Source organism: Giraffa tippelskirchi, chromosome 2, assembly GCF_054371585.1.
Source record: "Giraffa tippelskirchi isolate mGirTip1 chromosome 2, T2T-mGirTip1v1.2.pri, whole genome shotgun sequence".
Classification (NCBI taxonomy): Eukaryota; Metazoa; Chordata; class Mammalia; order Artiodactyla; family Giraffidae; genus Giraffa; species Giraffa tippelskirchi.
Genome location: NC_137276.1, coordinates 107,340,507 through 107,352,582, shown reverse-complemented (window position 1 = coordinate 107,352,582; position 12,076 = coordinate 107,340,507). Strand labels below are relative to the sequence as shown.

At 52.0% G+C, this 12,076-nt stretch overlaps 1 protein-coding gene across 1 annotated transcript; it reads left to right on the top strand.

The window, feature by feature from the left end:
• The first annotated feature begins 1,572 nt into the window (after nucleotides 1-1,572).
• On the top strand, nucleotides 1,573-5,857 carry TFF3 (trefoil factor 3). The gene is made up of 3 exons (XM_081570284.1): nucleotides 1,573-1,657; nucleotides 3,211-3,357; nucleotides 5,793-5,857. Exons 1-3 carry the CDS (start codon nucleotides 1,573-1,575, stop codon nucleotides 5,855-5,857), a joined length of 297 nt encoding a protein of 98 aa, XP_081426410.1.
• The last annotated feature ends 6,219 nt before the right edge of the window (nucleotides 5,858-12,076 follow it).

The following is a 12,076-nucleotide window of genomic DNA, read 5'->3' as shown; positions in this document are numbered from 1 at the left end:
TACAAGAATGTGGTGCCTAAGCCTGTGTGGACTGCTGCAAGAACAAAGGCCTGGGGTCTAGCCGGTACCAAGAAGTTTGCAGCAACCAGTCACGCCCTTCCCCTTTCAGTGGAAAGAAACCTGAATTCTAATTCAGCTAAGACGGTTCTTTGGGACACGAGTCCACCATCTTCTTGGATTCCTGGCTTTCCAAATGAAATCGCTATTCTTGCTCCAACATCTGTCTCTCAACTTATCAGCCTGTTGTACCGCCAGCAGTATGAATTTGATAACAACATTTTGAGCCTTAGTTTGTTCCTCTGCAAAGTGGGTATAATTATTCCCATTTCATTTAGATATCCTTTTTAATTAATTGATTAATTAATTTTTTTTGGTTGTGCTGGATCTTCCTTGATGCACAAGGGCTTTCTCTGGTTGTGGAGAGCAGGGGTTACTTTCTAGTTGTGGTGGGTGCGCCTCGTTGTGGTAGCTTTTCTTGTTGCAGAACACAAGCTCTCGGCTCAAGGGCTCAGTAGTTGTAGCACACAGGCTCCATGGTTGTGGCTCGAGGATTCTAGAGCTCGAGGGCTTCAGTAACTGTGGCAGATGTGCTTTGTTGCTTCACAGCATGTGGGATCTTCCTGGAGCAGGGATTGAACCCGTGTCCCCAACGTTGGCAGAACAGATTCTTAACCACTGGACCACCAGGGAAGTCCCTAGATATGTTGTTATAAAATAATTTCCAAGCTTTAGCTTTCACATTAAAAAAAATGAAAAGGAAGCTGGGCAAGGTAGAGTAAGCTCCCTTTTGTGTGAACAAATGTGCTTAAATGTACAGAGAACATTCTGGGAAAATACCTAAGAATGTGTGAAACATGGACAGTGCCACAAGGAAGGGGCAGAGTCTTCTGTACTGTCTGACTTTAACAACCAATGCAGGTATTGTATCTTTATTAAAACATATTCAATACTTACTACATTTGTTAAAATGTAGTTGATAAAAATAATTTTTTGCTGGAGAAAAAGCAAAAAATAAAGAAAAAGCACTTCTACCTTTCAAGAGCTGTGACACAGAAATGAGATCAGCATACCCGTGTACCTGACCTTGGTGGTCGCCTGTCTTTTCAGGTACTCAAGGTTGGCCTGGGATTAAGTTGCCTGGAAACTCATGTCACTGAGCAGGGACCCTCCTGACCTGCTCCTGGGTGGGTTGTTGGGTGGTGCCCAGGCATGGCGAGGCTTCCTTGAGCCTCACGCCGAGGCTTTGTTCTTTCCTTCTGGCCAGGCTGGCAATGGGCGTTGACCCTGCTCTGCCCCCTGGTAGAGAGGTGCTCACACGCAGCTGCAGCTGCCATCGCCCCTCACTCACTACTGCAAAACAGTGGGGGTGGGAAGCACCTCTACCCTTTGGGATGGCTGAGCCTCTGGGACTTTGTCATCTTGTGCAGGGGAGGAGTGGGCAGGGCTGGAGGGAAGGGCTCCCAGACAAACAGAACCCGGAATGCCTGTGTAAACACTGGGGTATAAAGGAGTCTTCTCGGCCAACTCGACATGTCCTCTGAGCGGTCGGGTCCTCAAAGCCCGCCGGTGACCATGGAGGCCAGAACATTCTGGCTGCTGGTGGTGGTAGTCCTGGCCTTGGGGCCCTCCAGCTCGACTGGGCAGTACGTGGGCCTGTGTGAGTACCGCTCTGACCCCCTCCCACTGGGTGGCAGGGAGGAGGAGGGGCTGGATGGCAGAGTAGGGGCACAGGACAAGGGGACAGGACACGGAAGAGCCAGGCTGGGGGCTTTCTGTGGGCTTGAGGAAAGTCACCAAGCTCCTTAATAATTTAATGATTGCTACTTTGGCCATCTGATGCAAGGAGCTGACTCAATGGAAAAGATCCTGATGCTGGGAAAGACTGCAGGGTGGCAGAGGATGAAATGGTTAGATAGCATCACCAACTCAGTGGACTAGGTAACTCAATGGACATGAATTTGTGCAAACTCCAGGAGATAGTGGAGGACAGAGGAGCCTGGTGGGCTACAGTCCATGGGGTTGCAAAGAGTCAGACACAATTTAGTGACTGAACAACAACGACAAACCTACCAGACACACACATTTTCTCTCAACAGCCCTACAAACTGGGTCTTGCTGTCCCCATTTTTCAGACAAGGAAACTGAGTTTCAGAGAGTTAATAACTGACTCTACTGGTCAATGTGGAAAGCAGGATGGGAACCCTGGTAGCCACACCAAGCCTACCCTCCCACTGCCTTCCTTGCTGGAGACTTCTGAATTAACAGTATAGGTCTTTCTATATTATTCTGGCATATTTGCAAAACACAAAGAAAAGACAAATGAAAACAGCCACTTCCAGAACATTTTCAATATCTACAGTTTTCATTTAGCCATTGAATTATAATTCCAGGTGGGGGCATGGCTGTTCCATTAACTGGATTTTGCAGAAATTAAGGTGTGGCTTTTATCAGGTTCTGAGTGGTCTCAAACTTGGCAGCCATCAGAATCACCTGGAAGCTTTTAAATCTCAAAGCCCAGTAGGATGTGCCAACTACAGAATGTCTCTGGGTGGGAGCAGGTGTCACTGGTCCTGACCTCAATGTGAGCAAAGTTTGGGAACCAGTGGAATAAGGAATTATGAATTGGCAACCATAGAAGAGGATTTTAGGTTCTCTGTGAATTCTATTTTCCTAAGGAAAAATCTGGTTAAGGAATGAGGCACAGTGGACTTTTGCTGAGCTTCTGACATTAAGACTTATCTGAAAAGTGAATCGTAGAGACCCACAGATATACAGGCAAGGTGTGTCAAGGGAAGTAGGGAGAGGCAAAAAATAGCACACATTGCGGTTTTCTCACTTGAATGCCTTTCTGTTATACTACTCATTTTTAAGGGGGAAGTTCTGTTGATAAAACACTAAAGAGGAACTTTGTTTCCGGGTTCAAGGGATCCTGGATTCCTGTGGGTACTTGTCAGCTGGTGGGAACCCAGGCTCTACAGGTGCTGGGAGCACCCAAGTGAGAGACTCCAGGCAGCCAGCCAGATCTTTCACAAAACATTTGTCCTTAAATATTTACGGGGAAAGAGGGCCCTGGAGCAGCAGATGTTGGGGGAGGGGTGGGGTTGTATCCCATGAACTGGGAGCTGGGGGGAGGGTGCGGACTTGTAAATGCGGCCGATGGACCAACCCCAAGCCAGAGAGCACTCTCTGACTCCGCTTTGTGTGGGCCAGCGGCGAACCAGTGTGCGGTGCCGGCTAAGGACAGGGTGGACTGCGGCTACCCCGAGGTCACCCCCGAGCAGTGCAACAACCGTGGCTGCTGCTTCGACTCCAGCATCCCTGCGGTGCCCTGGTGCTTCAAGCCCCTGGAAGAAGCAGGTGAGCCAGATCAAACACACAAGGCCTTTCGGGCCCTGGGAAGCCGCACACACCTGGGCCCTGGGTGGGCCCCCTATGCCACAGCTGTCTGCTGGGCAAGGGGGGTCTTCCCAGGTGGCGCCAGTGGTAAAGAACCCGCCTGCTGATGCAGGAGACACAAGAGATGTGGGTTCAATCACTGGGTCGGGAAGATCCTCTGGAGGAGGGAATGGCGACCCACTCCAGTATTCTTGCCTGGAAGATCCCATGGACAGAGGAGCCTGGTGGGCTGCCGTCCAGGGGGTCACAAAGAGTCGGACACGACTGATCATGCATGCACTTAGTTTTTCATCATTTCAGAACAGTGTTCAAAGTCAAAGTGTTCAAAGTTCAAAGTGTTCCCTTATGTAGAGGGAAATAGTTTATTTTATTTTATTTTTTTTATAAATTTATTTATTTTAGTTGGGGGCCAATTACTTTACAATATTGTAACAGTTTTTGCCATACATTGACATGAATCAGCCATGGGTTTACATGTGTTCCCCCTCCTGGACCCCCCACCCACCTGCCTCCCCATCCCATCCCCCCGGGCCATCCCATTGCCCCGGCCCTGAGCCCCCGTCTCATGCATCGAACATGGAATGGTGTTCTGCCCCACATATGATAATATACATGTTTCAATGCTATTCTCCCAGAACGTCCCACCCTCACCTTCTCCCTCAGTAGTTTAAAAGCTATCCCGGAGAAAAGTGGATAATACATGGCTTTGGAAAACCGGCTGACTTTCAAGGCCATTTTCAGCAAGCACCGCACTCAGAGTCTCGGTCATTTGTGATCTGTGACGTGCTCTCTGTCTGGACGTAGAGTCCTGCCACGTCTCCCCACCGCACTACTTCCTCCTGCCCCCACCACGAGGGGCTCCCCTCTCCCTCGCTGGGGCAGTGGGGTGCAGGGTGGCCCCTGGAGGACCCCGCCCATGTCAGGAGCAGGTGGCAGTGCACTTGGTGCTCTGCTATCCTGGCTGCATTCCACCCCCACCCCCGCACCCCCAGTCCCCTGATCTCCACCCCCTTGGAGGTTTCCGTGAGCCATCTGGAGCCCAGGTGCCAGCTCACCTTCTAAGAGGCATGTACTACGTGAGGCCCCTTCCTGGAACTGGCAGTGTGTGTGGGGGGTGGGGGCACAGTTGCCCTTTGTCCCCGGGGAATGACAAAGGAGCCTGCATTCCAGCCAGCCTTCCAGCCAGCCCGTCAGCCAGCCTCCCTAATCAGTTAACGGAGGTGGGGGGCTACCCATTGCCCAAGGCTCCTCCCCTTCCCACAAACCTGGGCAGAGGTCCAGATCAGTCTCTGGGCCCAGTGGGGAGTCACCCCTGTGCTGGTCATCTCCCCCTCCACCGGCTCCTCAGCCCGAGATGATACTTGTTTGAACTTTAGCAGCAGCCCTGTCCGGCCAGTCTCAGGTTCCATTTGTCCTGACCCCTTGGGTACCCCTGGGGTATGTGGCTGTTCTCCCAGGGGGTGGGGACTGGACCCTTCTCCAGGGACTTGGCGGGGAGACACCACACACCACTGACCTTGGAGCCAGTCTGGACCTGGAGAAGCCAGGCAGCGGTGGTGGGGACCACACAGCTCAGGGTGATGCTTGTCTGTGCTTCATTTCCAGAATGCACCTTCTGAAGCCACGTGGCTGCCCGACACCCAGGGAGGGGACCTCCGCACTTGAGTACCCTGCCCGCCCACCCAGTGCTCATCCCTCTGCTTCTCTCACACTGCTCCTGGCCAGGCCTGAACCTAATGCCTGGGGCCTGATGTCTTAAAGAATAAAGCTTCCGTGCTCAGCATGAGGACAGGTCTTCATTCCTAAGACTTGACGCCACTGTGTTTTATTTCCACCAAGTCACTCCCTTCTCAGCCTTCCACCTATGAGGGCGGGGGGCAGTGTCTTAGCATCACCCAGCAGAGGGTCTGCCCTAGGCCTGGGGAGCAGGGAAGGACCCCAAAGTAGCTCCCTAGAGGTGAGGATGCTGCAAACCTGAGACCTAGTGTGACAGGACAGAGAGCATCACTTAGACACTTAGAAGATTTCTTACCTTCTAAGCGTCACTTAGAATGGTGTTGAGAAACACCATTTCAAATGTAAGTTTCCCCCAAAAGGTTATTCATGACTTTCTTGGTAAAGAAAGAGCCAATAAAACCATTTTACCAATTGGCACTTTTTTAATGTATTTCTTTGCAAGTCAAGTTTAGCATCTGTGACATCTTAGCTTTCTTTTGCTTTTTTTCCTCTGAAAATGGAGACAGTTTTGATACATGAACAAAGTGTCACCATGAGGGCTCCTGAAGTCTTAGCCATCTCCAGATGGAGAGTTGTCTCGCCCACTCTCGGGGACACTCGGCTCTCCCGGGACACCAGGAATGTGTCCACACCGTCAGACCTGAGCTCCTGCTCTCCAGGCCACACGGTCGACTCCCCTGATGCTACCGAGGGCTGTTTCTGCTGCTCGGGGGCCAGGAAGTAGTGCAGCCCCCGAAGGCAGGGCTTCTGGGTCTGAGCCACCCTTCCTGCTGGAAAAGAGACCCTGGCTCCTTTTCAAAACAAAAGGCTTCATTTTTAGCCTTGCACTTGGGGCCAGGACTGTAGAGTGAGAGCCTGTGTGTGTCCTAGAAGTGAGAGGTTAGTATCCCTGTTGTAGGATAAGCAACTCATCCCAAAGCCCTGTGAGGGGGCACCACCCAGAGCCCACCCAGGGGCGGCCTGCCTGTTACACTGAGATATGTCGAGTGAGGTCTGGTTGGAGGACCAAGAGCTGCCCTGATGTGGCATGTGATTCCCACATGGGAGCCCCCGAACCTGGTCCCCAGCCCTCTCACACCCTCCACCCCAAGAAAAGGCCTCTGTCCCATCCATCATCCCTGATGGCCCTGAGTCTGGCGCCAACCCCCTCCCCCCGTCCCACACTCAATTTGTCCACAGATTCCTAACAGCACCTCCCCCATAGGTCCCTGCTCACCCCTCACCCCCAAGAGGACAGGGCACTCAGTGTACAGCCCTGCAGGGTAAGGAGGGAGACAAGGTTGGGGTCACAGGGGACAATTCCCTTCCCCCACCACAGAGGCAGCCAAGGCCCTTGCACCCGCCCTCCTGGATGGAGCCCATTGGAGCCACCGTCTCCCCATTGACACTGCTGCCACTGCCCACCTGGCACTCCTGTGGTCAGCTCAGAGTCACTGCTTCTGTGTCAAGGCCTCCAACACCGTCAAGGGGAGGAGTCCTTGCCCCCCACCTCAGCCCCCAGATGGCAGCTTCTATTTGCTCACTGGTTGTTCAGGGTCCTGTCTAGAGAATGTGCTTCCTGGGAAACTTGGGGAGACCCCAGGCCAGAGTTGGACGCTGGAACTACCTTCATCCCTGCCAGGAGACCTACCCACAGGTGGGAGGATGGGGAGATGGAGCCTCAACCTTTCCGTCCTGGGGCCCACACATGTCTCCCCAAACTTCACTCCATTGTTCCTGCAAAGGTCAGAGGGGTCATGATGCAAGTCGGGCATCTGGGGTCCCGGTCGGCGTGAACACTAACCCCTCCCCAAAGCCAATACTTTTCAAGTGGCTCAAACAACAGGTGTGGATCAGAGTCACCCGAGGAGTTTCCAAGAATCTCAGACTCTGGTGATGAAATCAGGGTCTTCAGGGCAGCTCACAACCTCAGTGATGTCCAGTCAGACAGAGAGAAGCTGGGCACGTCCATCCGTGCAGGGCCAACATCTGACAATGGAAGCCAAGTGTGTTGTGAGGGTCTGTGACACCAGGAAGGACAAGATCCCCAGAGAGGGACCTGACCAGGCAGACTTGGACCGTCTTGGACCGTCTTTGAGACCATCACTCTCCAGTCAAAACGAAATACACAAGCAGAGCCAGTGGCTCACTTGTCCTCCAAGCCAATACAACCACAGACTTGTGGGGACCTGGACAGGCCACTTCATATATAATTACATATTATTACTGAGTTAGGGCACTCACTTCAATCCCATGCCTTATCCTAGCCATACAGGGTGGGGGCTGTGGCTGTAGTAGTCTCATAAGTGTGTTCACAGACCACCAACATCAGGCCAGACCGCTCTGACCGCGATGGAGCAGGACACCAGGAAGCCCAATTCCTCATCCTTCCAACCTGGTCCAAACCACAGTGACCAATGGCCTCCTCTGCTGGCTGACCTGAGTGACTGCAGCTTCCTGCAATCCCAGCTTCAGCCTGTCTCCAAGTCACTCACTTTCTAAATGGGACTTACTAAGAGGCCTGGTCACCTGACCACCTCGCCTACAGACATTATGGGATCTTGAGCAGAGCTGACCCCCAGTTTCCACCAATTAAGCAAAACTTCATCTTCGCAGGAAACTTGGAATTTTTTTCTCATTCTCCTTTTCCTTGCAGTTAAGTCTAACCCCAGCCGTGGTACTTCATTTCCTGCTCCCTGAGATGTCCTCTAGTCCCAGAGGGTGGGGGAGCAAAGGAGGCAGGGGTCTCATGGAAGCGTCTAGTGCCCCGTCTCCCTGAAAAAACACATTGAAAAGGCGGCTCAGCCTCCTTTAATGCACACGGCTGCAGCACCGTGGAGCTTCACACATTTTACTTCATTCAGCCCCCACAGCAGCCTGTGAAGTACAATCGTTATCTCTGTTTTTACAAGTGAACAAGCAGAGGCACAGAGAGGTTAGGTCAGAGAAGTCTAAGGTCACACGGCAGTGGAGGGAGATCTCCAGGGTCTGCAGGCACTTCCCCATCCCAGCAGCTCTGAGCTCTGAGTAGAGAGGGCTCCTTCTCATTCCCGGGCCAGGCACTGGGTGGGGCAGCTTCTGGGCCGGGGAGGTTGGGGGGTGCATAGAAGAGGGGCTTCCCTGTCCAGGTCAGTAAGTAGCAGTGGCTGGCTGGCTGCTGCGTGTCCTGCCAAAGAGAGCTGGAAGTAGCCACTGAACCTGAAGGTTCCAGAAGGGTCTTGGAGGGTGTCCCTCTGGGACCCAGCCTCCATGTGTGCCAGGCCAAGGGAAGAGGGGAAGGCATGTAGAAGTCCACATCACCCTGCCCAGTGTGGATGCCCAGACCCCAGCAAACCCCAGCTCACTCAGCAGGGCACTGGATGGAATTCACTCCAAACTGTCTGAGTGGGAGCTTTAAGTTCAGCCTTAGAGAAAACTCAAGACACTGATGTGCACACTGCAAATGTATTTTGTGTGCACTACATTTTGTGTGTCTGCCTGAAGTGTATGGCTGCCCCTCGTTTCATCCTCTGGACAGACACTCAAAGGGTCTGCGTGAAGCCCAGCATCTCATAGTGACACCTGAGGTGGGAGGAGTTTGGAGGAGTGTGGCTCCCAGGCATGCTCTGTGTTGAGGGCAGGGTGGTTCCGCCTTTATCCTTCCCCCAGGTGTGGACATCTATGCTGCAGCCAGCAGGAAGTCGCTGGCTAACACCCAGACGGATCTATAAAGATAATCAAAGCTAGTAAGATGATCAAGCACTTGGCATGCCGCAGAAACCCATTAGGTACTTGAGATTTGCTAAGTCCTTGACAGCCCATGTGGTGTGGGGGTTGGGTACTGCCATCCCCATTTTAATTTTTCAGAAGAGGAAGCTTTCATGGAGCCCTTTAGTAATTTGATCAGGCATCCACAGCCAGGAGGCAGCCTGTAAGGATACACTATGGCTGAATCATAGCGCCTCCCACTGGTCACTTCCATCTAATCATTTTATAAACAGCAATAGATTTCTGATGGCGCTAGTGGTAAACAACCAGGCTTCTGATGCAGGAGAGGTGAGAGATGTGGGTTCGAACCCTGGGTCAGGAAGATTAAGATCCTCTGGAGGAGGGCATGGCTACCCCCTCCAGTATTCTTGCCGACAGAGGAGCCTGGTGGGCTAGTCCATAGGGTTGCAAAGAGTCGGACACCACTGAAGCAACTAAGCACAAGGAAATTAAATTGTTAATATGTTTACAAGCTTGTGTAAAGAAAGGTCTATAACAACTGGCTAGGTTTAAAAAGGAAACACTGATGGGGAATTTCCTGGCGGTCCAGCGGTTAGGGCTCAGAGTTTCCACTGCAGGGGATACAGTGCAGGCAAAAAAAGAAAGAGGAAACATTGAAATGCTTATATACTTGAATAATTATCCTAATTACTGACTTGCCAGGACCCAGCAGAACATCCTCCGAGCCCTGCTCAGTTCTTGAGTTCTGTGTGACCTGGTGGGGGTCTCCCAGGGATGGGTGGTCTTCCTTGGCTCTGGACACTAGATGTCAATTAAGTACAGAGAATGCTGACCGATTTTAAAATTCTGGGAGGAGAGGTACTACAATGTGGACTGGGCACTTTTTTCTTAGATTTATCCTTACTTTACCAGTGAGGAAACAGAGAAATTCGCTCAAGGACACAGCCTTGGTAAGACTCAAACTCAAAGTGTGCTGGCGTTTTCCTGGGCTGCGTGTAATTTGATCATCATTGGTAGATTTCACGCCCCCTGGGCGCTCGACTGACACTGACTGTCCAGGTTCCGAATGGCCTATACACCACCCATTAAACCTCCCTACCTCCCGGCCGGTGCACATCTAAAATTTGAAGCCACTAGTGGCTCACGGTAGGTTCAAACAATGAATTGGGTCCCATCAGATCCAGGGATCACTTTGATATCAAATACCTTCCTCACTGATTAATGATGCACATTTGTGGAACCTTCCAGAAACCATGGGATGAGCGCTTTGACTTGCCCAGGAGAAGCTAGACCCGCTGCCTTGCTGCTGGTGGAAAAGGGAAAACAAACATTAGGCTTACTCCACCCCAGCATACACAGTGGCCATTAAACCTGCTTATTATTAACATTCCTTGTGATGTTTACAGGCTTTTCTCCTCCTCTTTTGTCAGTGTGGTTGGTCTGTGAGAATGTTGCTCCGACATTTCTTATTTGGCAATGACTCCTTCTGTATTGTTCCAAAATATGTCGACTATTCACTGGAATTCATCACTCTGTTCTAAGAATTCTTGAATGCTCAGAGGCACAGAGAGGAAGGGTTTTGCAGGGTCAGGTGATCAACGCATTCATCAGGGAAGCCTGCAAGGGAGGCGAGTGGGTGATGCCAGAAGTCCCAGATCGTGTTGTGTGTCTGACACCAACAAGTGGAACAGGGAAGTAAGCACTCGGGGTAGGGGGTGGGGGGCAGAGCCTTAGACCACGGCCAAGTTCAGACAAGGTTTCCAACAGGTGGATGAATGATCCCTAAACCAAGCTGCCGCTTAGAAGAAAACTGCATGGGGAGGAATGGCCGGGTGGAGAGAGGCCTGGGGGAGGTGTCCTGGCCTGGGTGCCCTGGGGCTAGAGGCAGGATGTGGGCACAGGGAGGGGCTGCCTTGGAAGTACCATAAGAGTGGGGGTCACGCGTGGGGTCTGCAGCCCCACCTCCAGGGGGAGAGCTCCTCTGTGCACCTGTTTCACATTGCACATTTTCTTCTGCTTGAATTTCCAGAAAAGCTTCTGTGGTTTAGATTATAGGTTTAAGGATATAAGTATAAGGTTGTTTTCCTACTTTTCAGATTTATTGAAGCATGGATGCAATGGTAAAAACAACCACAGTGGGGATCAGAAGGGACCTGGCTGCGTGGATTCTAGAACATTCCAAGGATGGCCTGAGTGCTGTACCTTCTGGTCCGATTTGGAGTGGGGGGTGGGAAGCTGGTGTGAGGAGGGTCTTTCTGAGAGTGATGAGGGGCAGGGTGATCACCAGCCTTCTGGTGGGCAGCTCTGGTTCCCTTGAGGGGATGTGCTTGGGACGGATTGGGGGTGAGATGACTAACTTTCGTCTTATTTGTTCAAAGACGTGTGTAGCATATTGGTGAAGGAGATGTCTAATAAAGATCATTTTGGAAGGAGTGGAAAGTGGCGGGGATTCTGGTGGGGAAGTGCGGCTGGCTTGGGAGTAGAGGACAGCATCTAGAGACAGAGAAACCTGCACAGGCAGAAAAAGTGGGGGCACCAGGTCCTCAGTGTGGCTTCTCCCTGTGAGTGTCCCCTCACACACACCTGCAAGGGAAACCTAGTCCTCCCCATCACGGCCTCACTCGGGTGAGGATCCCAGAGTGACACCCGGACCCAGGAGCGGCCTGAACCCCAGTGCCGACCCCTGCGGGGCCCTGACAGCGTGAAGACCCTCAACACTGACTCCTGGTGATGTTCACCCATCATCTTGTTGTTGTGGTTTAGTCGCTGTGTCCAGTTCTTTTTGACCCCATGGACTGTAGCCTGTCAGGCTCCTCTGTCCCTGGGATTTCCCAGGCAAGAATATTGGAGTGGGTTGCAATTTCCTTCTCCAGGGGATCTTCCCAACCCAGGGATTGAACCTACGTCTCCTAGCAGACACTGGGAGAAGTTTCATGTGGGTGTGGGGGCAGACCACTTCCTGTGACTGGACCAGGCCACTTCCTGTGACTGGACCGACTCTTTGCTATCAGCTCCTCAATGTCTTCTTCCGAAGGAGGGAGTGCAATGCAGGGGTCAGGAGTCCTGGGTCCCCCGCAAGACTGTCACTGTCTGAATTCTGCCCCCACCATTTGCCTTGGGACACTTGTCTCATCTCTCAGCCTCAGTTTCCTGGCCTGTGAAATGGGTTGGTCATGGTTTCCTGGCCCCAAGGATGGCTGAGAAATGAGATCACATATGAAAGCCACCTGACCTTGCATTACCACTTTGCCTAATG